General features: G+C 60.0%; 2 protein-coding genes across 2 annotated transcripts in view; one reads left to right on the forward strand and one right to left on the reverse strand.

Annotated features, from left to right (window-relative positions):
• Positions 1-26558, reverse strand: part of CHLSN (cholesin) — a 101891-nt gene that overhangs the window by 63957 nt on the left and 11376 nt on the right. The gene's annotated exons all lie outside the window — the stretch shown is intronic.
• GPER1 (G protein-coupled estrogen receptor 1) lies at positions 7092-9389 on the forward strand. The gene has a single exon (XM_025923363.2). The coding sequence runs from the start codon at positions 7399-7401 to the stop codon at positions 8476-8478; it is 1080 nt and encodes a 359-aa protein (XP_025779148.1). The 5' UTR covers positions 7092-7398; the 3' UTR covers positions 8479-9389.

The following is a 26558-nucleotide window of genomic DNA, read 5'->3' on the forward strand; positions in this document are numbered from 1 at the left end:
CCTCAGAGGCCACGGTCCCGCACTGCCTACCGTCCCAACGTCTCAAAACAGCTCATTCTTTTATTTTATCCAGCTTTTGATGGTTTATGGCAAGCCCCCTCACGTTACTCATTCACGGCCAGAAGCAGAAGGACCTAAATTAATGTACAAATACATAGTAACAGACACCGACAGCCTGTGAGTTTGCGACCCGAAGGAGGGGTGAGGCTCACGGGTGTTCGGCGCTCTTCAGAGAAACGGCTGACTGGGGCTGGGACAGCAGACACGGAAACCAGGCCTAGAGAATCTGATCCCACTGAGTTTCTCAGCATTCTGGCCTAAAGGGGTAGTTTTAGAACCCAGCCACAGGAATGTCAGTCGGTGGTTCTCAAACGTTTTCTTTCGAGCGGTAGGATCCTTTCTTTAAACAAATCGTATAAAGAGGCCCAACGTCTGAGACACGAGGAGGTCCTGCTTTGACCGGAGAGGAGGTGGGGAAGCCGGTCCTCTGGAACATGAAGGTGCCCCAGGAACAGCAGGCCCCGTGGGGACGGGTGGCTGTCGCACGTGCCATGCAGGTCTTGTCCGCTGACCCCCCATCCGGGGACAGACGGGACACACTGACCACGGGAGCTTTTCAAGGACGGAGCCAAGAGAAGGGTCAGGAGCCACAGAGAAGCAAGGCAGCGTGCAGAGCCGTGGCTTTCCAGCAGTGGGGTGAGACGTGCACCCAGGAGGCTGACAGGGGTGGGGGGAGGGGGAAGCCACTTCCTCCGGCTCTGAGCCTCTCCCTGACGAGCCAGGTCGACCCAGGTCTCCAGCAAGACCTCCTGGGACGTGCCACTGGCGGACGGCCCCAGGCGGAACCGCGTGTGCGCTGTCCATCCCTAACCTGTGCGAGCCTCACGCGCTGCGCTCCGGCTGCCGCTGGCACCTCGCTCTCAAAGGACTGGAGGAAATGTGCAGAGAGCTCCGGGCAACGGCCGAGAGGGGCCCAGCTGTCCAAAGAGTCAACAGCAGTGAAACCATGGGGACCGCGCCTCCACGGTGTCACAAAGTGCCCGAGGGTGAGTGGGGAGCGAGGCTGCGCGGAGGCCGGCCGGCACCTGGACACCTACGATCCCTTCCCCTGACGGAAGAGGCCGCATGGTGGGTCTGCGGACTCCCGTCGATTTTTCTCTAAGGAACGGCCTCCGCGCAGACGGCATCCGTTCGGCGCGCCCCGGTCTGGACACACACCTTTGCAAGCGCCCAGGACTGCCTGCCACCGGGGTCGCACGGATGGCAGTGCCGACGCGCACGCTCCCGCGGGCATGGGCATGGAGCTCAAACGGGAGGGGGTGCCTGGTGGGTGCCCCCCCCCCGGCTCGTCCAGAATGCCGGGTTCCAACACTCGGCCCCGGCCTATGTCTGCGGACTCGAGGCGGGCCTGTAGTGTTTCCTAACCGCCCACTCCTCGCCCGGCCAGCCTGCGGCAGACTGAGCCCCTCGGCTTCCCCAAGGGGAGCATGTGCAGCGATCCTCGGCCACGCTCGTGCCCCCACCGCTCCAGGCGCGGCCTCGGTCTTCACAGAGGTGGTGCTTGCCTGAGTGCTCAGGGTTAGGGTTAGGGTTAGGTCTCGTGAGGACGAGACCCAGAAGGGCTTCGTGAGTGTCTCAAAGAAACCTACTGCCCAGGCACGGGCAGGGGCTCCCGGCTTCCCCCAGCTCGGCTAAGCAGAGAAAATGCACGAAAAGCAGTGTGGGCGGTGTCGCCCGCCTGCCCCCCCCCCCCCGCTAACTCCCCCCCCCAAGTAGCGCACCTGCCGGGCTGTGCTTCCCGCCAACGACAGGCTCTGACGCTTGGCAGCCACGTCGCTCGGGGTCCCAACCGTGAGCCGAGTCCCGCTGGCTGCCCTGCGAACCCCTTGGATGGACACGCGCTCTCCCTGTGGCAGCCACGGGAAATGGGGGCCCAGCCGTCCGGGACCATGCCGGCGTCTGGTGAGGCAGGCCGCCTGGTGAAGGAAGGAGTCCACCCGAGGACAAGGACGACAGACGGCGGGTGTCCACCATCACGCAACTCCAACCACGCCCCCCTGCACCCCCACGTTACCCAGGGTCATGGGGCGGCTGACCGCAGAGGGAGAAAGCAGGGCCTGGCAATTCAGAAACTGGGCATCCTCCCTCCGGGGTGCTGCGTTGCACCTCAGGGGTCCCTCTGCGGGTGGGGGCACAATTCTTTGTCACAGAGGAGCAGGGATAGCAGGGGTGGGGACGTGGGGAAGGTCGACCGCCGCACGCAGACAGCGCTGGACCTGGAGCACCTGGGAATGAGGGTGAGGGTTCCCGGGGTCCCCTCGGCCAGGCAGGCCTCCTGGCTTTACTACACATGTCTGTGCTCTGCGCCATGCCCGTTACCGAGCCGCATTTGCAAATTTAACTAAATGAAAGCTGACCAGAGTTGATTTCCTTTGACGTTTCCCTATCATCCCATCCTGGGGACGGACAGAAAAACCTGCAAACGAGTCCAGTTCAGCACTGAGACAATCTTGTTACAGGGCACCAGCCACATGGGAAGCACGCTGTGTGCCAGTGAGGACCCTGTGCCGCAGAGTGGCCAGACTGAGGCTTAGGCCACCGTGCCTGAGCTCAGGCTTCTCACGCGGGCAGCAGTGGGTGCTCGGCGAGGGTTACATGGGCCAGTGGATGCAACACACTCAGCGCTTAGCAAATGAAGCCTCGTGGGAACGCTCTGTAAGGGGAGATTTTTAAAATCACAGGAAGTCTCCACGCATTACAGGACGTCCGCGAGATGCTCTCATCCCTGGCCACACAAATGCCAGCTCGGGTTCAGTGGACTGAAACCCTAAAAGCAGGGTTCTGTCCCTTATGCTAAGTAGTCGCGAGGGCCAACAGGTGACCACCTCTTGTGCCCTGAGACCTGGCAGCCCTAGGCTCGTCCGCGTCAGCGGGCCGGCCTCAGGGCCCTCCAGCTCGCTGTGAACTCAGCAGGGCGCGCAGAGGGGATCCCCGGAGCTACCGGGAGGTCCTCCCCAGCCACGGGGCCCAGTGGGGCCGCGGGCCAGCAGGCCACGGGCTGGGGCGAGCAGTCCGCAGCTGTTTTTATGTGACGTGTCTTGGCTATTTCAAGGCTTAGGTTTTTATTTTATTTATTTACTTTTAACTCAAGAAGAAGTTTTAACTTTCTCATGACTCATTTCTTTCAAAATGGTGTCCTTGGGCACTTGCAGCGTCGCAATTGTGCGAGGGAGCGGCCGGCTGAAGTAGGTCTCAGCTCACAATGGCATCCGCGATGTCACGATGTCATTCAAAACTGTAAGAAGCTAACAGATCAGGATCATGGCTCAATCCTAAGTCAGAAAGAACGCTGGGTGTTAAAGATTTATCCCAAAGAAATTTAACACAGCATTCTCTGCTGATAAACGTGTATATTTCCCAAAACAAATATCTGAAAGATGTGAAGCTATGATCATTCAAAACACCTTCCACCTCGTTTGAAACAGGCTCTGTAAAAACAGACCGTGAAGGGGGGCCACGCTAGCCGCCACCGTGCAGGTGACCGGAGGGGCGCCCAGTGCCGACGACCCGCGGGCCGCCAGACGCCTCCGTTTCCAGCCTGAAACCAGCCTCTCTCCCCTACGGCAGCCTCCACGGTGCCAGCTGCTGCCATCTGGTTCATTCACGCTCAGAAATATGAAAGATGGCCCTCAGTTTTCAATCTCACAACTTCAAAAGGACTTAAAAAGAAAAAAGCCACCAAGAGGGAGGTACGAGATCAACGAAAACGTGATGTCCCTGACAACCGCATTAGCTGGTGCAAGCAGCCAGGGCCCGCAGGTCCTAGAGACCCTCCAGACCCGACGCGCGCGCCTGGGAATGTGCCTGGGGCCGGGGGCGGCTCTGCCAGCCTCTCTCCAGGCCGCCGGGATGCCGGGAGACAGCAGCTACTCACGGAGCGGTCAGGCCCTGGGACTGGGGACCGAGGCGCCCCCCCCCACCCCACACACACACACACAAGGGCTGTGGCCGTGGCTGGTCACAGAGCCTGCAGGGCAGGTGCACTCCAGCGGTTTCCAGAGTAAAGGGAAGGAGACAGAGGAGACATGATTCATCCCCACGGCAGAGAAACCACTCTGCTTCCTAACGTGCTTGCCCCAAATACCTGCTATATCTTAGGTTTAAATTTCTTTCTGCAAATGCCTTTGTGAAATTCCTAGGTTAAATTCTCTGTATAATCTGCACACTACTCTGTAGGCTCGGGAAATTTACCGTTTAGTTTTAAAAACAAGCAAGAGTATTTAAGTTCCAGTAGGTGACGATGGGTCATCACCTAAAAGGTATACAAAACCTACTTAACGATGCTTTCAAACTTAAGAAAGTCGAATCAGCGGGTGAGGAAAAGCAGTTAAGTCTATAAAAATGCATGGTGGGCCTGGGCTCACTGCCACGGCGTGGGCGAAAAGTAGCCGGCAAAAAAATGGTTAACGCCGGCCTCCTCGGGAGGCCGTCCAGCAGAGCACAATGGGCGGCCCTGGGAAGCCTATAAAGCCAGCGGTGCCTCCGAGTCCGCAGCAATGACGGGCGTTCTGACCGGTCGGCCTCGTGCCCCAGGCAGGCGTCCCCTTGCAGGACCACCGCTCCGGCATTCTTCGACGGGGGGAAGCGAGGCCAGAATCCCCGCCACCCGAGGGAGAGTCTCGGCCGCACCTCCAGCCTGCCGGGAGTGCACCCGCCGGGGCCGGCCGACAAGCCCTCCCAGGGACACGAGAAGGGCTTGCGCGGAGCCGGCCTGGGCTGGGGTGGCCGGCTGCATCACAGGTGAGTCTCGGTCCCGGGTTCCCGGTTCTGCGTTCGGGTCGGTGCCGCGGTGGGAGTCCGCGGACCCGCCGTGCAGCCTCTGCCATCATGGGAGGGGAGACCGAGGGCGGGCCCGGCTCGGTGGGCCCTCGTCAGGTGCGGCACGCTGTGGTCACAGCTGGACGCAGACGGGGGCACACAGGCCACCCTGCGGTGAGAGAGGCACGGAGGCTACAAAGCCTCTACTCCGCACACGAACCCGCACCTGGCTCAGCCCCAGCGGGGCTGCGGGCGGAGGCTTTGCAAAGGTTCTTTCTGTAACGCGTGCCCAGCGCGGCAGTCCCCTGACTCCCCGGCGCTCTGTCGCTATGTTGGTCAAGCGAGGCCCTGCCTCCGGTTAGGACGTTAGCCAGTCAACAAAAACGCTTGCCCGGCGACACGGCCGGGTGGACCGGTGTTCCTTCACAAAGATACACACCCAGCTGGCCTGACAAAATGTGGTTTTAGTTTTTTTTTTTTTTTTTTTAATTTTTTTAATGTTTATTCATTTTTGAGACGGAGCATGAGCTGAGGAGGGTAGAGAGAGAGAGAGGGGAGGGGGAACGGGGAGACACAGAATCCCAAGCAGCCTCCAGGCTCCGAGCTGTCAGCCCAGAGCCCGACGCGGGGCTCAAACCCACGAACTGTGACATCGTGACCAGAGCCGAAGTCGGACGCCCAACCGACTGAGCCCCTGGTTTTAGTTTTCTAGAGCTGGACAGGCAGTGGAAACTCGAACCAAAACGAGACCACAATGACACTCGCCTTTACACATCCACGGTCCACCTTCGCGAGGGTGCTGTGTCAGTAGCCAGCTCATCCTCGTTCCCGCGTCCCGTCATTACAGCACGGTGACAATAAGAGTATTTGTCAAGGATCAGCGGGTTCACGTGCGTGGGAAAGGAGCAGAGGACTCACTTTAAAACTGCCCGCGCAGCCTATGCTGACGACGACGGGAAGCGCGTGCCGAGGGCCCCTCACTGTGTCTTCCTCTGAAGACAGTCGGAAGCGGCCCAGGTTTCCGTGCTTAGAGAGCCAAACAAGCTCTCTGCGTGCTCCTTACAGACAAGTTACCGAGAGAGGCTTTAAACGCTAGACATTCATGAGGTCCACGCTGGCATTATCTGCTACACACGACACAACACAGAGCACAGACGTCTCCACGCCCGCCGCGCAAAGCTTGCCGAACGCTTCTCGATCACTATCTGACCTGAAGGCCGAGACTGGTCTTTCTCTGCTCTGCTTTTCGGGGTTTCCTTTGGAGCAAGACTTCTGAGCAGGGGTTCAGTGAGCGTCTAGTCTGGTTGGGCGACACTTCGAAAGTGATCCCCGACCGTCTCACAGGGTCAAACAAAAACCCTCTGGAGAAAGACAACTCAAGGCCGTTTTAACGCGCCAGGGCCGGCTTCCTCGGCCTCTGTGGGGGCCCCCGGCCCCGGGAGGCCGGGAGCACCCCCAGCGGTGGCGGCCCAGACACGGCCGCCGACAGCACTCCCCTCCCTTCCCCCCGACTCTCGGGCCGAGCCGGGTCGCGGTGGGCGGCCTCGGACACGAGACCTGTGGGCGGCTGAGGCTTTTTTAACGCAGTTTCTAGGTTACAGACATCACTGCAGAAACGTACTCGCTGTTTCAGGTAGTTTATTTATCAAAATGCCGAGTGAACACTATTTCCTAAACCAAGGACTGTTTTCGGTCCTTCGGGTCATATCACGAAGAAAGTTCCATGTGGGGGCACCCGAGTGTGGGGAGCAGGAAAACCTAGATCTGTTTTCTGTCGCGTCGTGAGAGACTCTGCTCCAGCTTCCTCCAAGCACCCCGGGCCTGCCGTCTTCACAGACGCTGGGTTTTTCCCTTCCCATCTTGGTCCTCCTTCCAACAGCTGCCGAAATAAATTTGATTTCCTCTGCTGGCAGATAGTACTTTTCCTGAGAGTTCCAGACCCAACGGCCGCGTTACTTCATAAGCCTGCTATTCGGCTATTTTTAAGAAAGGCGTCCACCGCGCTTTAGCATGACTCACCGCCCAGGCTCCGGTTCGGACTGAGCGGCCCGGGAGCCCTGGGGACAGAAAATGGGGCACTTTTTGCACTTAACTCCTCTCCCTCAGCTCAGTGACAACCAAATCTCCGAGACGCCAAGACCTCACGTCCCACCCCACCCGTCCCCCCGGGCCACCCGCCGCCACGGCGTCCGTCCTGGCGGAGAGCCGTGAAGACTCGAGTCACAGACTCACCGCTCTTCTGTCTCTTTCTCTCAGGTGTGCGGGTGGTGAGCGCCACCCGGCGGGCCTGACCGCAGCGGCCGCCGCCCCCCAGGGGCCCAGGCGAGGCGCCGCCCGTGGTGTGGACATGGAGGGCCTTTTCCGGCTGCCCGGCTGCCCGCGGAACAGACCCGCGCCGCCTCCAGTGCTGCCCAGGAGGAGTTCGGATTTTACAAACGCCTGGCTCACTTCACAGAGCTTCGCCTGTCTTTCCGGAGACGGACTGACTGTTCACGTCGGGTTTCTGTGAGCCGTGCGGCAGACCCTGACAGCTGTGCCCCCGGGGACACGGACGAGACGCCCCCAGCGCCCGTCTCTGGCATGGAGACGCACGCGGCCGCTTACAACGGCACCTCCCCGGAGCTCAACCTGTCCCGCACGCTCCCCGGCAGCGTCCTGGCAAACCAGACGGGCGAGCTCTCCGAGCACCAGCAATACGTGATCGGGCTTTTCCTGTCCTGCCTGTACACCATCTTCCTCTTCCCCATCGGCTTCGTGGGGAACATCCTGATACTGGTGGTGAACATCAGCTTCCGGGAGAAGATGACCATCCCCGACTTGTACTTCATCAACCTGGCGGCGGCCGACCTCATCCTGGTGGCCGACTCCCTGATCGAGGTGTTCAACCTGGACGAGCAGTACTACGACATCGCCGTGCTGTGTACCTTCATGTCCCTCTTCCTGCAGATCAACATGTACAGCAGCATCTTCTTCCTCACGTGGATGAGCTTCGACCGGTACCTCGCCCTGGCCAAGGCCATGCGCTCCGGCCCGTTCCGCACCAAGCACCACGCCAGGCTGAGCTGCGGCCTCATCTGGATGGCCTCCGTCTCCGCCACGCTGGTGCCCTTCACCGCGGTGCACCTGCAGCACACGGAGGAGGTCTGCTTCTGCTTCGCGGACGTCAAGGAGATCCAGTGGCTCGAGGTCACCCTGGGCTTCATCATCCCCTTCGCCATCATCGGCCTGTGCTACTCGCTCATCGTCCGGGTTCTCGTCAAGGCTCACAGGCACCGAGGCCTGCGCCCCCGGAGGCAGAAAGCCCTCCGCATGATCTTCGCCGTGGTCCTCGTCTTCTTCATCTGCTGGCTGCCCGAGAACGTGTTCATCAGCGTTCACCTGCTGCAGCGCACGCAGCCGGGAGCCGCTCCCTGCCAGCAGTCTTTCCGCCACGCCTACCCCCTGACCGGCCACATTGTCAACCTCGCGGCTTTCTCCAACAGCTGCCTGAACCCCCTCATCTACAGCTTCCTGGGGGAGACCTTCAGGGACAAACTGAGGCTGTACATCGAGCAGAAAACCAGCGTGTCGGCCCTGAACCGCTTCTGCCACGCTGCCCTGAAGGCGGTCATCCCGGAGAGCACCGAGCAGTCCGACGTGAAGTTCAGCAGCGCGGTGTAGAGACAGCGGAGCCGGACCGGCGGAGACCAAACGCTGAGTCGGCCCCGCGGCCAGGCGGAGGAAGGGCTGGGCCGCACGCCGCGGCCTGAGCCCGGTCGGAACGTGCCGGACCGTCCGTGCCCCAGCTGTGGGCACACCCGGGCCCCGAGGAGCCCTCGCCGCCAGCCACCTTGACTCTGGGCCGTGCGCACAGCGCCGGGGCTCCCCACCCCCGCTCACGGCGGCAGCTCGCGGCGCTGGTGGCTGGGCACGGGGACCAGCGTGGGCTCTCACACTCCACTCCACACCCTGTCCCGCAGCAGAAGACGTGTCTCACGCCGGCCAATGAAAGCAGAAAGAAGGGGACGCTTTGGAGGAAATCCCTCAGTTTCGAGGTCGATCCGCCGTAAGTCTGCCATCCTCGGGAAAAATGAAGTCTGGACAGAACATGCTGAGGAGATGTGACTTGGACGGTGTGCTCCGTTCTCCACGTCTGCGGCACGTGGCTTTCTTGTGGTACGGACAAGTGTGCTCGGGCGAGACAGGAACGGAGAAGCCCTTCTCCCGGCAGCCTGCTCAGAACAGCCGCTCGCCGTCACCGGCTAAGTGACCCTGAGCACCCGAGCTGCCTCTGCCGGAAGGTTCTTCTCCAACCAGAGACGCCGCTGCTGTCCGGGTCGCCGGCCCACCGCTGCCCGTTTATGGTGTTACCTGCACCCACGCCACCACGGATCGAGACCGCGAGGGGCAGGTCGGGGGGGGGGGTGGGGTGGGGTGGAGCCAGCATGCGCGGTACAAAGCTGGCCTCTGGGAACGATGGTGGGGGCGAAGATGAAGGCAGTGTAAACCGTTTGCCCTAAAATGTAGAAGAGAAAACCTCGCGACCGCCAGGAACGGTGAGGCCTTGTCAATAAAACATAGTCACGTGCTGATTCTCAGTGCTCCGGGTTGTTCCCCGTGGATGGGGGGCGGGGGGCGGGGGCGGGGGCGGGCTGGGGCCCCGGCAGCGCAGTCGGTCTTTCCTCATGAGGAAAACACACACCTGGGGCTCGCCGCCCATCCTCGCTCACGAGGTCAGCATCAACGTCCGGTCACCCGCACGCACCCGGCGTCTCTAAGATGTCAGACACTGCCGCACAACCTCCAAGGGCCAAAGCGAGCTTTACTGCAGACGGACCACATGCCCTGGCTCTTCCAGAAGGTTCTGTACTGTCCACATCAGGCGTGGAGTCTGTAGTAGCTCAGGGTGCTCCCGAGGCAGCTCGGTGGGGGTGGTTTCCCGTCCTCTGACACGGGCCAGTCTGGGGACCCCGTCCCCTAATGCGCACAAGCTACGGCCCCTGCCTTCCAACGTGGCTGAGGCCAGAGGGGCCCCGTCCATTCATGCTGCCCGGGGAGCCGTGGCCTCCAATGTGGGCTATGACTGGGGACCCCCGACCCCAGTGCGGGCTGGGGTTGGGGGCCCCCGGCCTCCAGTGCAGGCTAAGCCAGGATCAATGTGAACCCTACTCCTCCTGCCCCACATACTCCACCCAGGGGACCGCCTCCCCAGAAAAGTGGGGCCCTCAAGGACCTTCACACAGGCAAGGCTTCCCGAAGGAGAGGTGAGACAGTGTTTAGGTAACAGCAAATGAGCCATCTGTAGTTTAAATGGGTGTTATGGGTGCAAATCACCAAGAGACAGAGTATCCGTCCCAAGTAAATATTTTCAGTGACCAACTGTGACCTCGCAGAAATGCCGTCTCCAGCACCGAAGTCCCACTTAAGACTCACTTTCTAAATAAACATCCTAAATGCAGGACAGGAAGACCGACCGACAGCTGGGGACGGTTCCCACGAACCAGCAGGTCAGGCGTGTGGAACACCACCGTGGGGTTGCCGCATGAGCCGGCCCGCGGCGCTGTCCCAGAACACCCACCCTACAGCCACGGTAGGGTGAGCCGGTGATCTAGATGCCGGAGTAACTTCCAGGGAAGAGTCCTCCCTCCGCCCTCCGCCTCCCCAGAACCCGCAAAAGTCACAAGTCCGCAAAGGGCACAGACACGCCGTTGACACACCTCGTCCTCTAAGAGCCGGGAGGGGGTCTAAGATGCCTTCCTTCCCGCGTCCTCAGAGCTCTCTGTGAACAGCTTCTCGGGGGGGGGGGGGTCTGCCCCCCCCGCCAGGGCCCAGCTGGGGCAGAAGGCACTGCCCAAGCCCCTGGCCTTCATTCCCTGCTCGTCACCAAGTCCCCCCCCCCCTTTGGCCCCAGTGCTGATGACTCCCAGTTGCAGAGCCAAGGCACAGACGGGTGCCCCAGCCTGGAGCGTCTGAGATGTGCAAGGGACTCATCAAATGTGCACCATTCCCAGCGTGACGAGCAGTGAGGGACAGGTGCTTGACGGAGTGCAGGGCTGGGAGACCCATGCTGTCTGGCCGTGGTTCTCGAGGACGGGTGGGGAGACGGACGACACACTGGGGAATAAGGCCAGGCCTCGTCTCCGATCCTGCCAAAAAACCCACGAGGTACACACTGCCCCCGTTACCCAGAGTCCTGAACCGCTCAAAATCTTCAAGGGTAACGACGTAGCCAGGAACCAACGCCCAGCTCCGGTCTCCAAAACCCACATCCCTTCCTCTACGGCACCCGAGGATCAAGAGGTCAGTCAAAGTCACAGGCTTGACCCTGTCCAGACGGGATGTTCTGGGCAGGAAGGAGCAGAAGGGAGATCCCTTCCAAAGACCTCCGGGCAGGAACCGTGTCTGAGCAAAGCCCCAAAGCATCGGTCAGAGGGGCCTCCGTGAGGGCCTCCGTCCTCGTGGCAGACACCCCGTGAAAGCTGGGAGAGGCTGGCCCTGCGCCCGGAAGCCAACTCTTGCTCCCGAATGGCCCCTCAACAGGCCTTTTGCGCTGGCGCTTGACCGAGGCACAGGTCCAACGGGGTCAGACATAGCTCCTACCTCTAACCTCTGGAAGCTGTGTCCAGATGTGGAAGCTGGCAGCAGAACTGAGGGCCCACTGGATAGTCACTGGAAGCAGAAGTGCAAGGTAGAGGTCCCGACTTCCCAAGAAGGAACCCTTACTGCGCCGGAGGCCGGACAGGCGGCCTCTGGAGCCTCTTCTGAGCCGGTGCCAGGGAGACAGTGCAGAGACGGCAAAGCCAGGCAGGCTCTGTGCGCAGGCTACCCGGCCCCTTCGAGCACAGCCCCTTTGCAAAGCATTTGCCTGGGAGCAGAGGCTGATTTAATTATTTTGTCAGGAACGCCACAAGATAAAATCAAGGCGTGGGATTGCTTTGTTGTTTCCTGGTAACCCAGCTCTCCCGGCTACTCAGGCCCTGCAACCCCAGCAAGGGCTCACAAGGGCCGAGCTGGGAGCCGGCGCTGGCACTGAGTGCGATTTCCTAATTCTCTTTGTGCTTAATAACTGACCCTTGATCATGACCGTGACGCTTCCCAGACCCTGCATCCCCTTGGAGGGGTGGAGGCACTATTACCGCGTCACCGGTGTGTGTCCCCTCGTCTTCCGATGCGGCGTGGCCGAAGCGATCCTGAAACTTTCACACGTATTATTGGTCGTGCATGTTCGCCAGTGAACCCAGAGTGGTTCTCGGGTGGGCAGTGGGAGATGCAACGCGGAAGGGAGAAGGGGCAGGCAAGAAGGGCCTGAGGGTGATGGAACCGTGGGGGGCCAGTGAACCCCGAGATCTCTGAACTGAGAACACGTGCACGAGGGCACACGGGATCCGTGTGCACGCATGGGCGGGCATGTCACATGTACCCCGGCTCCAATTGCTCAAAGGGACCAGAAAGGGCCTGAGCGGCTGGGGGCCCACCGACACCCAAGCCCTCCCCCCAGGAGAAGCCGGGCTCCCCAGATAAACAGCCGACCTGGCCAGAACAGGGAGGTACGGAGTAAGCCTTGCCACATGCTTTCCTGCCAGAAGGAAGAAAAGCTTCAAGAAAACAGCGAAGTCACAGCAAAAGGACACGGGGACCTAGCCGGACGGTTCTCACTGGCCAGATCCGGTGCACCGTGAGCACCAAGACGATTATAAACTACCGAAAGACAAGGACCCGTGCGTCCGCTGCGGTAACGGGCCCGCGTGCACGCACTGTACGTAAGATGAACACGGAATAAACCCGGCGCAGGCGCACACAGGAGCGGGCGAGTGAGCGGAGGGCGCCCGCAGGCGGCCGACCGTCCCAGCGAAGCTGTGCCTTGTGACAATCTGTAGGGCAGGCCAAACCCAGGACACCCGACGGGAGCAGGACATCTGGCCGCTTTCGTGTGGGGACAGGGGCACCACGCAGCAGAGGTGGGACGGCCCTTAGCTGAGTGTCAACGAGGAGCCCGCGGGAGCAGGGGAGTCCAGATGCGGACTCTGAATAGGGCACAATGTGTCCGTGTCCTCAGCTGGCACCGTGACCTCGATGCGGTCAGGAGCAAACGAGATCCAAAACGGGATCAGGGCATCCATCCCAAATGTCAGGCCAGAGACAGAGGGGCACCCTTTGCGAGCGTCACGGACACCTGCGAATGGGAACGGTGGAGACGCCTGGGGTCCCGGGAGCTGCCTTCTGCTGGGACCCGTCCTCGCACACCGCCTCGCCGCGGTGGGAAACGGGTTATCTGGCGTAGCTTTCGGTACGCGGCAAGTTAGAAAGAGAGGAACAGAAGTGTAGTAAAAAGTAAAGCCCAATTTAGGTGCCAGGGGACGCTGCCCAGGCCGGGCATCAGTCTCCAGGGTGGACTCTCAGGCCGACGGCCATCTCTTCCGACGTGTACCGCGCTGGGGCACCTTCACGGGGCGAAGGGCTCGGGTCCCTGGTCCCTAGCAAACGGGCTGTTCTTACCCACGTCTGCAACGCGTACGTCCTGTTTGTGACACCGAGGCTCGGAGTCGGGTGACGAGTCTGAGCGCCCAGGACCCCGCTCCCCTCCGCACCCCGCTCGACACCCGAGCCGGGAAGAGAGGCTGTGCTTCCTCACACGACGGATCGGCGGACCGCCTTTCCAGAGCCCAGCACTGAGGCTCGGCCGCGGAGCCCGTGAGCACTCCGCCTCCCGGCTTCTGGCAGGGGTGGTGGTGAGGATGGGGGAGGTCAGTCAGCCCAGTGAACACCCCGAACTGGAAGGGAGGTAGGGAGGAGGGCGGGCGGTGTCATCGGGAAGACGCCCGCCAGGTCCCGGCCTCTCCGACTCCCGGTGCCCGACACACCACCCCCCCACCCCCTCCCGGACGACCCACAGCCCACGCTGCCAGCAAGCCCTCTGGAGCCACGGGCCCAGGCTCTCCCTGACTCCCAGGTGAGGGGGGTGGCCCCGTCTGGGACAGCAGGACAGCGGCGGGGGCACCTACCCAGGCCTCACAGACACACACAACACGGGCTTCCACCCCCACCCCCACCCCCACCTCGGTGGCGGCACACGGGCTGGCTGTGGGCGACTTAATCTGGGTCTTGCCATTGTCCAAGGGGTGGGGGCCCTCATGTGGGAACAAGGGTTTTAAAAGCCAAAGGAACACAAAACAAAAGTGCAGCAGATCTGTGATTCCAGGCCTTTCTCCCAGGGTGGAATCAATCTAAAACTTATCACAAGAAATCAGCTGTAGGGAGTCCTGGAAAGATGCCAGTTAGTCTCGGAAAAGGCAACGTCCCCCAGTCTCTCCCAGGGGGCTGGTCCTGCCCGGTACGAGCACCCACTGACAGCAGGTCCCTTGAAGGACACAGCACAATGGCGGGCAGCACCCTGGATACTTCCCCCTCCTCCTGCCCCTGCCCGGACGGCTACTACCCCTGGCCCCACTCCAGAAGGAGGGGGTCGCGTGAGACCCCACGGTCCCTATGACAGGGCTCTGCAGGCAGCACTTGCTATGTGGAGGGAGGACTGAGGGCGGCTCTCGAGGCCTGAGCGTGGCTGAGCTGCCACCTGGGGCACAGGAGGGTCCTCGGCCCCCCAGGAGACACGGCGAACCCTGGCGGCCGACAGGAAGGGGGGTGCACATCGCTTGTGGGAGACACAGCCCCGTCCAGGACACCTGTCTTCAGCAAACGAAGTAGCCTTTTCCTTTGTTGACTAAAAAATGTCAATCACCCCAAAAGGAAGAAAATCAGAGCAGGCCGCTGCAGAGTCCCAGCTCCTCTGAGGAGCGACAGGGCCGAAGGCTCTTGCCCTCGAGGTCACCGCACGGAACCGCCCCAGAGTGCCCGCCATAAGTCCCCCGGGGCTCGAGAACCTGGTCCCAGGGCAACGCCCACACCAACCTGCCCCTGACAACGTGGACGTGGCTAGACCTGGCGACACACGTAGTGTCCTGTACCTTAAAAACACGGGAAACCTGAAGGTGCGGAGGACGCCCAGACCGGTTTCCGGAAGAAAGCCGGAAATAGGGGAGGGGAACGATGGCACGCAAAAGTCACCAATGTCCTGAGGGCACCTGTCCTGCCCTCTGAGGGCACCCCCACGTCCTGCAGTGAGCCAAGGCCCCAAAAGGCTGTGCTAGTACTCCCCCCTGACACGCCGGTGCCCTGCGCCCCCACATCACCTTCACCCCACCCCTCCGAGTGCACACACGTGCATGCGCGTGCACAGACACACACACACGCGAGCGCACGCTATGCCGACAGCAGGTAGTGAACAGGCGCCCTGGGTACTGAGGAGCACCACGCTCCCTGCCACAGGGGGACGGAGGGACCTGTCTGAGCCTGGGGCCCGGCGAGCCAGCCTCGGGCAGAGGCGGAGGTGGCGCTCGCCAGCGGCACCCCAGACACCCCGCGGGAGCCAGGGAGGCTTCCGGGAGGACGCGGCCGTCCCAGGCATCAGAAACACCCGTTGAGGGTTTGTCAACAGCAGTGACAGCAGCAGCTACACAAATGTAACAACGAGAGACGCGCCAGACGCAGGAGCCGGCGCGGACTTCGCACCGGAACACCCAAGGCCGCTCCCGACACACCTGCTACCGCGTTTCAAGACACACACGTCACACGTGAAAATACGTGCAGGGCACGTAAACCTATAAAAAGAAACAGGAGTGGAGTGAATCCTCCAAAAGCACAAACTGCCCCACCAACAAGTCGTAAGCAAGAGCTACTCTGAGTAGCACTGCAGCTTATTAAGGAAACCGAAACCACAGTTTAAAAGCCCCTGAAACGGAACTCTCCAGGCCCAGAGGGTTCCACTATAGAACTTTACCAAGAAGAGCTGACACGAAATACCCTGATTCAAAACCAGGCAAAGACTGTACAAAAAACCCTATAGATCAGTGTTCCTCGTGAGCCTCGAAACACATGTCCTTGAGATATTGGCAACAATTCAGCACCATGTAAACATGACTATCTACCGTGACCGTGGGGAGAGGGCTCATCCCAGGGACGCAAGGCTGCTTCGACATTCAAGTGTCAGTCAGGGTCATATACTGTATTCAACAGGCTAACAAGGAAAAAGCAAGTGATCATAACAGCTGGTGCAGAAAAAGCACCTGACGAAATCCAACATCCGTTCATGATAAAAACTGGAGAAAAGCAGGAATAGGGGACAGTTTCCTCAACTTGGTACCGAACATCTACTCAGTGTGGAAGACGGCAGAGGTAAGCTGGACCCACAGGTCCGGACCTGGGTGTGGCCTCCGTCTGAAATTACCAACCAACAGCGGCGCTCGGAACAGCCCCAAGGGAGGCCACGAGGCAGAGCGAGAAGGGTGAAGGCCCTGGGCCAGGACGTGGCCAGGCTCAGGCTACATTCCCAAGTTGCTGGGACTCGCGGATGGGCTGGGAGACAGAGCAGCACCAACGACAAGCACAAGCATGAAGGGACGCACGCCGTGGGTTCCCCTGGTGAGGAGCCGGAGTCCAACTCGCAGAGACAGAGAGTAGACGATGGGCCAGGGGAGGGGTCTGTGTGTAACGGGGACAGAGTCTCAGTGTGGGGAGATGGAACGTTCTGGAGACGGACGGTGCGGACGGCTGCACAGCTGCGTGAATGTGCTCGGTAACCCCGAAGCGCGCACTGAAAAGTGGCTAAGATGGTCAATTCTATGTTATGTGTATTTTACCACAATAAGAAGGAATAAATACAAGCATCGCGGCTGAGCGGCCAGAGCAGGGGTGTTACCACTGCCCACCGGGAGAAGGCCAAGCGAACAGCTCTGGGAGAGTCTGAAACTCAAGCGGGACAGGAGGGTGAAGGGATCTGAGGCCCGCGAGGTCTGCATGGGAGGCCCGTTCCAGAGCAGTGGCACCTGCGTCCAGGAGGCCAGCACGGACAGAGTGCGGGCAGCGGACGGCCAAACGGCAGGCCCCGGGCCTTCCAGCACAGAGGGGCGAGTGCTTACCGAAAGGCCTCGAATCTGGGTCCCTACAGTCTTCACCTTTTATTCTGAGTCTATTTTCCCTCTGACTACAAAGTCATCAAAATATTAAGAGCCCACGGTGAGATGCTCATCACACGAAGAATATTACTACAAGCCTGACAAGACTAAGCACTGCCGAAAAAGGGCTCATCGTGAGCTCTCACCCGCTGCTGTGCGAATGTCTGCGGGCCGCACTTTTGAGAAGACAGTGGGGCTGCAGCAGGCTGCTTCTAAAATGGTCCCCACGGTCCCCGCCTCCCGACATCCACACCCACGTGTGGGGGCCGGACCTCGTGACAAGCTTCTAACAAAGAGAACATAACAAAAGCGAGGGGAAACCGCCTCCGAGACCGGCCGCAAAAGATGATGACGCCCCCTCTCGTGCCCTCCCTTTCTCTCTCCCTGTGACAGAGGCAGGTGCCATCCTGTGAGCTCCCCACGGAGAGGCCCCCACGGCAAGGTGCTAGGCCAAGAGCCGGCAAGGAAGTGACGCCCTCAGTGCACCCGCCAGCGAGGACAAATCCTTCAACAGCTGCGGAGGGAGGCAGGATGCAGATTCCCACCTCCCTTTGGGCCTTCGGGTGAGACCACACCCCACCTGTGGCCTGAGAGAGTCGAGTCTGAAGACCCCACGTGAGCTCCGTCCAGACCCACGTCCACACACACCTAGTTATTTTAAGCCACTGAGTGTCGTAATTTGTTAGACGGTAACAGACAATAACGTAGAGGTTTATCTAGTAGAGATGAAGAGCCACGGATCCCGAGACCCTGCAACTCCACGAGTAGGTCCACGGCCCCTGAGAAACGTGTATGCGCCCGGGACGGGACACAGGCGGAAGAATTCATCACAGTGTTGTCTACAACAACCAAAATTGGAATAATGAGTAAACCGTGGTATATCCACACACAGAGAAAAATGAACGGTCTAGCATATGTTGCTGCACAGATAATGCACACAAATAAAGTTTGGCTGAAAAAGTAAAATACCAAAAACTCGCGTCATACGACTACACCCACACAAAGCTCGAATACGAGCAAAACCGAACTGTGTAACAGGCTGCACACCCGAGAAGCACAGCTCTGGAGAAAAGCAAGGAGGTGATGACGGTAAGGGCCTAAGGTGATGATTTCTGGAGCTGGGTGTGGCTTTCGCTAAGCCGTAGCACTTTTCTCTGGCAGGTTTTACAACAAGAAGGGAACGGGGAGGAGGAACGGGAGGGAAGGAGGCCCAGCAGAGCTCTGGCTGTCTGCAGGCGGAAATAAAATGCCCAGCTGCCCCGCTTCAAACCAGAGGTTCGAGCGAGAACTTAGTACCAACGGTCGTCCCATTTCCCAGATTAACACGGTCCTCCTTCAAGCAAAGGAGTCTTGCAAACCCCACCCCACGGTCCAGGCACCGGTTTTTAAAAGTCAACACTAAGCTCACACCGGACGTGGATAACACAAATCACAGAACTAGAAACTTTAGTCGGGAGGAAAGACGTCTCCCCTAAAGGGCAGACCTGAGAAGGGAGAGGAGGTGTACGTGCACGGGGGTGGACAGGGCGGAACGGGCTGGGGGGAGCCGGGAGGAGAGGGAGAAACACACCGCCTCCGTCTGCGCCCTGATATTACCGCTTCCCTGTATTTCCTGGCTCCCCGCCGGGGTCACCGGGCGCTGCCCCCACAATCCCCAGGACGTGCAAGGGTCCGGCCTGTCCTCCACCAGCCACCCCATCAAGCTTACATCAGTTCGTCCTCCCACAGATGCATACGACGTTGCTGGCTTCGTGCTCACGGGCAGCCCCACAGGTACACAGCTGCACCCTGAAACCTCTTCGGTACAGTTGAGTCTTCCAGTAATGAACACAAACACTGAGAAAAAAGTTACGACTGTATTTGCCACAAATAATTTATCCCGAGGAAAGGACCTGCCTGCCGGAGAGAGCTCCATTCCCTTCTCCCTGGCCCAGAGGCTGGGGTGGCAGTGGGCCCGCTCCAGGACGGGCACCCTGAGCGCGTCTGTCCCCGGACCCCATGCACCCGCGGGGCTCCTGGGTCAAGGTAAGCCACATACGAGTCAAGCGAATGCCCTGCTCGGACACGGGGACTCCAGGTCTGCATTCTGAGAGTACAATTCCCCTTGTTTTTCTTGAAGAAAGTTCTGTTTTCTTTCTAAAACCAAAGTTCCGTGAGGTTGTGTGAACCCAGGGCAGTTCTAATTTTCGGATCGCTTATTTGCACAAACTGCCAACGTGGGAGTTGAGGGTGTTTGTTTTGAGGAGGATGTGGGGGCCACAGGAAAGACATTTGAAAATACCACAGGTTTGAATTCCTTTCTCACAAAACACATACGACAGGGAAACTCGGTTTACGTGCTCGGGAACATCTCCACCCCGCGCCCCGCGTTACAAATTCACAACCCGTGTCAGACGGGCTGGCGGCAACCGTGCGTCCAGGGCCAGCGTCTGGGCCCAGCTGACGCCCAGGGGGCGCAGAGCTGCCTCGAGACACCTGCTTTCCCCACGGGGCCGGGACAGGCCGCAGCTCGGAGAACGGAGAATGTGGGCCGCCCTCGAGGCTGGGGCACAGGAGGCGCAGCCCCAGGCTCTCTGGCCGGGAGCACCGCTCAGCCGAGGTGGCACGGGACCCACACTCGCGCTGGGGAGTGGCCGCAAAGTGCCAGGGCGCTCTGGGAGATAGAGCCTCACGCACACACACGCACCCTCACACAACTCACGCGCCCACTCACTCATGTGCTCGGACACACTGCCCGTGCATCACCCACGTCTTCGCTGACCTGGGTCCCCCAGGCCTGCCCTCTGGGAGCACTCCACCCAATCCACCAGGCGGTGAGATGCCTCCATCCTGAAAAGGGCAGCAGAGGCCACAGGCCGCTGGGAGAGGCACTCAAGTGGCCTCTCTGGTCCTCAGGAATGGCACTCTGCTGACCTCATTCAAAACGGCTTACGGTCACAGACGGGCCACACGACCGAGTCTGTACTTCACAAGCGACCGCCAGTCGGCTGCTCAGGGCAATGACAACATCCCACTGGGCCAGGAGGAACACGTCACCCTCCGGGGAGACACCCCCCGTCTGCACCCCAACACATAAGGACAGAAGGCCAGCCTCCAGATGCTATTGATACTCACTAGGATGACGTTTTCTCACAGGAACGTGGCTGCCGTGGAATGCCTGTGGCAGAGAAGGCCGTCGTCACATAACGGCACACGGCACCCTTTGTGTTCCCAAAGTTCAGCCATACCGTCAGACGCCAGCTCACGAGGCCCGACCTCCTGGTAGGAGATCGAGACGGAAGAGATCCCGACCCCATTTTCACACATTACTTGATTAAAAGAACAAGTCACAGCGACACGTACTGAGTGCTGACCACCGCCACACGTCTCCCGTGCGCGGTCTCAGGTCCCCTGCCTGCCACGAGCCGGGTCTGTGGCCACCCCGACTTCTCAGATGTGACGCTGGAGCACAGAGGAGTCAGGTCAAGGGGAAGGGAAGTGGGAGGCTTCTGCGGGTTCTGATGCCGCAGCCAGACTCTACCTACCGGGTTTTATAGCAATAATGTGAACAGAACGCTAAGTCACCAAACTGCCCTCAGCAAATGCGGAGGTTTGCTCAAATCCGCTTCTGGGCCACCTAGGCAAACATCAACCCCACGCATCCCAAAGGGATGCGTGTGACCACAGTGTCACTCGTTCCAACGAGCACAGGAGCAACGGCCACTTCTTAAGCACTTACCCGTGGCAGGAACCGCATCAGCCATTCCATCTGTTACCTCACGCACCCTTGTGGCTGCCTGTGCGCTACCCGCGCGCGATCCCCATCGGACGTACCATCAGGGAGAAGCCGGGTGCCAAGGTCACGCCGCGTGCCGCTGCCCTGCCGAAACCCAGGTCACCCAACAAGCCCGCGGCACTAAGCGCTGCCCGCAGGCCTCCCCTCGGGACTTGACGACGAGGCGGTCCCGCCCGTGGCAGACTCCCCCAGCGCCCACGTTTCCCTTCCTGCCATTGGGAACATAGCCCCCGGTTTTGACCGGGTTCCCGGCTGCCCAGGTGGGGGTGACGGTCAACGCCTCGCCTGCGGCCAGACGGGCCGATGACCCGGGTGGGGCCAGCAGGGCGTGAGCGGAAGGCACACAGCGTCCCAGCCATCTCTGTGAAGATGAAGCCACTGACCCTCGCTCCGACTGTCCCCTGCCCCGGAACTAAAACACTGGTGCAGAGCGAGCCACCGCTGACCCCACAGCAGGGACAGCACCCCCGGGGGAGGCAGAGCGGTAAGGCGAAGGGGGCCTGGGTTCCCGGCTACTCACCCCTGGCCTGTGGAATAAACTTCTAGTCTACTTAAGGTACCGGATCTCGGGCCCTCTGTGCTTCGGGCGTTGGCCTATACCCTGATACAGGTGTGTAAACCTCAGACTTTCTTAGATCCTCCTTTTTGGTTCCTTTCCAACACAGTCACCAAGCCCATCTTGCATGCTGAGCCCCGTGCCCCGCCTGCGGTATTCCTGGTGGTGGACCCTGGACAGTCGTCCCAGCCTGATGTCCGGCAGCCACACGCTTCCGACCTGCCGCCGAACCACGACCTGGTACCCAGGCCGGGGGGCTTCGGGTGGCGGCTGTGTGGAGTCCAAGTGAACGTGTGGGGCCCTGGGGCCAACAGAGGCTTGGGGTTAGAGGTAAGGACGGCATCGTCCAGACCAACCTGATGGGTCGGTGAGAGCCAAGACTTTAACCTCCACTTTCATTCTCAACCTTGAAAGATACGACCTATGAGCACAAAGTGAGCTACTCAGCACCCGGGGAGTCCGACACCCGCACCTGCTTCCCTGGCCTGTTTGGGCACACTGCCGTTCGGTCTCCTCCAGGTTTGTAAACGCATATTCCCGACAGGGGACCGTGCAGCCTGGCCGGAAGAAGGCCATCGTATGCCACGAAAACTCACCAAGAGAACGGCAAGTTTCACTAGGCACCGTTACACTGTTTACGCTCCTCGCAGCAGGAGACGTGAGCTCTGTGCCTGGGAAAACCATCTTCAAAGCAGCGACTGTTTTCCCAGCTGTGAATACTCCATCCTGGGAAATCTTTTCATACCATTACAAAAATAATTTTGAAAAGATTGAACAAATATTCCGGCTAATCTGCCCATTCTGGTATTTCAGACCCGAAATGGGAGAGCTTTCTTGCGCACGTTGTCTGATTAGCCAGCGATTAATATTCCTTATAAACGTTAGCGAATGTTATAATGAAATAAGCTTCCTTAAATAAACGTGGTGTCCACTCGACTGAAAACAACAAATTTAGTGGCTTCCTCCGAACAGCCAGGAAGTGGCGATAATTTCAGCAGGAGGAGGGCAAGGCAGGAAGCATGTTGTTTTATTACTATGCGTGACCTTACAGAAGAGTGGTTCTGGTGAAGGAAGCGGCCTGGCGGCCCTGGGCAAAACCACCTGGGAAGGCGCGCACACACGTCACCAGTCAGCTCCTGGCACCTCTGGGGCAGAATTTCCTTTAGTAGCTTTAAAACACCCATGCGCGCCAGGGCCAAGAGCTCTCAAGACCACAGGACACCCCCCTCTAAGGCGAAGAGGGAAGAAAAACAAAAAAACAAGCCACCGAAGCAGAGACTCACTCGGGAGGCCAGGTTCCGGGCCGGCTCTGCTTTCCGAGGCAGGATGGGGGAGCGTCTGGGCTGGGGCTCCCAGGGCTGTGGTGGAACAGGGGGTGACGACGCCGGGCGTGAAGGAGAGCAGGGGATGGAGTGGAGCCACCCAAACCCGGGGACGGGGCGACGGGGGGTGGGGGCCCGGTGGAGGGCGGTTCAGTCTCCAAAATGGCAGTGACAGTCGGATCCTGGCTCGGTTCACAGACTCGCGTGATGAAGTGAAGTGTGCCCGCCTGCCTGAAAGCTAAGCACGTCTGTAAAAATACAGATGTGCCTACGCACCAGACATTTCTCTCGGCTTTTCCACGTCTGCATTCCTCACCATGGCTGTGCTCTACGTGCCTGGCGCGGGGTGGGGGCTCTGTCTTCAAACACGAAGAACGCTCCTGGAGGCGTAAATCGAGCGACACACGAAGAGCTCACGTGCGAGAGACGCATGCCCAGACCGGCATCCCAGGAATGGAAAGGACACGCAAAACGGAATGCGCTGACGTCAGCGGCCGGAGGGGGCCTCCTCCGTTAACTTTCTTTTTTCATTGTTTGCAGGCCACTTTAGTCAACAGGCGAAGCATTTCCAGGGCACACGGCATGCGCGACTTATCCGAAAACAGCTCTTTTCTCGTCTGTCGGTGTTCTCGGACGCCGGTCGGCACGACCACCTTGTGCCGGGCCGGCGAAGGTCCGCAGGCCCCCCCGGCACGATGTGTGGCCACACGGCGCACACAGCAGGCTGCTCACACACAGATGCAGGAGCCCCCGAATCGCTCTCGGCAAAGACAGGCGAGCGGGTTCCTCCCCCGCCTCCCAGGTGTGCCTGGGCGCCGCGGACAATCCAGGCCACGACCAGGACGAAGGCCCGAGAAAGGAGCCAGGTCAAGAAACGTGTGCGCCCGGCAGTCCGCTAGGCGGTGTCCCCGGTGGGACCCCAGGCTGCGCGGCAGCGTCTCGTGGGAAAAAGTTACCAAGATTTGACTCATTTTCCATCTTTCTCCCCGGCCAAGCTCCCCCCTGAAAGAACACTGCTGGTTCACGATCTGTAGACACCGGAAAACTCCCAGGAACCACTCCTGCCATCCGACGTCACTCCCGGTGAAGCACACCTCCCACGTCAGCTTCAGGCCACGACCTCAGGCCTCCCATTTGCCAGGATTCGGGGTGACAGCCTAGGAAGCGGCCGTCTGGGCCCCGGACCCCGCTCCTTCCCGCCAGCCAGCCCCGCCCTGCCTGTCGCCCCACCCCCACCCCCCCCGGGCTGCCGTGCTGGGCACCAGCGGGAGTTAGGGACCAGACGCGCCCCTGCAACACACACGTCAGGTCACCTTCAAACCCTGCCCTTGGCCGCCGTCCCTCCCCTCCCTCCGCACTCCTGAGGAGCAGCGCCACAGGGACCCCGCCGGGCCCCCGCCGCCCCGCACTCTGCACACCCGGTCGGGTGCTCGCCTCTCTCGGCCCGCTCGGCCCGCTGTTGGGCTCCACGCCGAAGCCTCTGCCTTTGCTGTCTCAGTCAGATTCCGCCTCAGCTTCCCGCTTGTTCCCAGGCTGGGGGAGACGGGACAGAATGCTGACTCTCCCTCCCTTCATCCCCCCAAAACCGCAAACCCATGTAGCCTCGCCCAGGTGCCCTGCCTCGTGTTTCTTGTGAATTCCATCCCCCGTCCTGCCGGCGGACTGTCACCACGGTTCCCTCCTCCCGTGGTCCCGTGGACCGGGCTGTTCCGCCGTGGAAGTCTTCAGGAGGGCCGTTCTTCGTGGGAGGCCCCGGGGGCCGGTTCTGCACTGATCTCTGCCGGAGGTCCGAACAAGTCTCCCGGTGAACTTCTCGGCTGGGGGCTCCCAGGTCGCGGGTCACTGAAATTTTGGGTCTGGCCCCCACGCACGCCGTGGGTTTGGGATTCGGATTCTCCATCACGGGCTCTTTCTTCGTCCACCCTGCCTGCCTGCTCTATCTGCCCAATGGGTAGGATTTTCCAATTTATGGCTCTTGTCTTCGGGGCCGGAGTCCGGCTCCACCACCTGCCCGTGAGGGGGCGGGCCACCTCGCGTGGCCGTGCCACTGTTAGAACACGAGCCCGGTTCCGATGACTCTGGGCCCGCCGGCTCCAGTTTCGCTCACCAGTCTGGCCTCGAGCTTCTGTATCTCTCACTCGTGGCTCGCTTTCAGCTACGCCATACGGTTCTGCTGTCACGCTTCTTCCACACGCTCATGCGCCTGAAGCAGGAGAGGGTTTCTCACGTCAGCCAGTCCACCAGACTGGCAAGGGCTCTACGCACGTGCGTTACCTAAAACTTCACGACAGGCTGACAACCTGACAGGCTCCAGGTCACCTATGGCACAGAGCCTTTTTCTGGTGACTCCCACGCGGCTACCGAGCCAAGCTCACTCTCCTAGGGGTCACAGCCCCCATGCCACCTGACCCCCAGGTCACCATGCAGCCTACGGCCTCCCTCGAGCACAGTGAGCTCTCGGGCATGACAACTGGCAGCAGTTAACTAACGTGCCACGGTTGTTCTGGGGGGCAGTGTCAGAGCCTGGACCAGGGCTGAGGGCCACGACCTTTCCCCCAACCAGGCCCTAACTTGGATCTGGCTTCTGGGCTCCCGTCTGTAGCGACGTCTCAGGGCCTGGCACTTAACCGGCCGCACAGCCAGCAAAGACTCCCTTCTGTCCACCAGGCAACCTCTTCCCTCCTCACCTTCGTCTGAGGGGACCCGAACCACACGCACCCACTCCCCACAGAGAATGACTCAGGCCCCAGCACCGCATGGTGCGGAAGCCACACCCGAGCCCATCCCGCGGGGCTGACGGACTGTAGGCGGGCAACAACACAGTGCGGCCCAGCCAGGGCCAGAGGGCTGCCAGGCGCTCCTAGACAACAGGAGACAGGCTCAGTGGGGCCAAGTACTTGGTCTGTGGGGGGACTTCACCCACGGGGGCGCGTGCTGATAACCCCCAGGCAACCACTCTCAGCTTCCCTGGGATCTGCCTTTGGAGACACTAGACGTAGAAGGACCCACATCACCAGTGAAAGCTAAACCCGGCCGTCAAAACCCAGGGCCTCCCCCAGCCAAGGGGGCAGAGCCAGTCCAAGTATGGCAGAAGCCGAGAAGCCAGCCCTCGAACGGGAGGCCCCTGGCGATGCCTCGCTGCTCGACCCTCGTCTTTCTCTAACGGCCGGAGAAACGTAACCCCGAGGGGGCACGGGACAAGACGGGGTGTGGGGAGGCAGCGAGGCCTTCGCCAGGGAGGCCGGTGCAGGGCCCAGAAGCGGCAGGAAGCTCCTGCAGGCTGGGAGAGGCAGAGGGGCTGTCTGCTTAGGGCAAAAGCCACAAACAAGAGTAACGTGACTGGAAAACTACCTGACACGTAAAAGAAAGATGAAAGGGGGATCCTGGGTGCCTCAGTTGGTTAAGCATCCGACTCGATTTCGGCTCAGATCGTGATCTCATGGTGTGTGAGATGAGCCCCATGTCGGGCTCTGTGCTGTCAGTGTGAGCCTGCTTGGGATTCTCGATCTCCCTCTCTCCCTGCGTCTCTTTCTTAAAAAAAAAAAAAAAAAGATGAAGAGCCCTTAGCATGAGCAGTGTTTTCAAATCAATACAGAGAAGGTCAAATTTGCAAACAGACCTGGTAAAAAATCTAGAAGCTGCAGAAGCAAATGACCAACATGTACATGGAGAATGACCGTTTGCGGTCGTGATCAAAGAAGCTGAAATTAAAGCAACCACGAGCTACCCTCTTCTTGGTCGTACCAGAAAACACAAAAACCCTAGTACCCAGAGCCGATGTGGGTACTCTCGTATATGTTAAATAAAATACACCTGCCGCGAAAACATGGAGAACATGTCCGCGACGTTCACCGCGAGGTTATCAGCCTGATTCCTTCCATGTGCTTTTCTGTAGTTTCTCCTTCTTTCTTTTTCACATTGGCCATGTATAACTCAGGAAAAACAACAAACGTTGCTTTTTTAAAATTCCACTTTGCCGAGTTGCTCTCTGCTGAGCACAAGGAGGCAAAGTTACACACATCTCCCGGGCTGACGGCTGCAGCATTGAGGGCATTAGCTATGGCCGGTGGACGGCGGGGCTGGCGGGGGTGGGTGGGGGG

This window comes from Puma concolor, chromosome E3 (assembly GCF_028749965.1).
Source record: "Puma concolor isolate L17-30 chromosome E3, mPumCon1.1.hap2, whole genome shotgun sequence".
Classification (NCBI taxonomy): domain Eukaryota; kingdom Metazoa; phylum Chordata; class Mammalia; order Carnivora; family Felidae; genus Puma; species Puma concolor.

Bases quoted from the DNA above. Each gene is read 5' to 3' on its own strand.
- GPER1 (XM_025923363.2), top strand. From the start codon at position 7,399: ATGGAGACGCACGCGGCCGCTTACAACGGCACCTCCCCGGAGCTCAAC.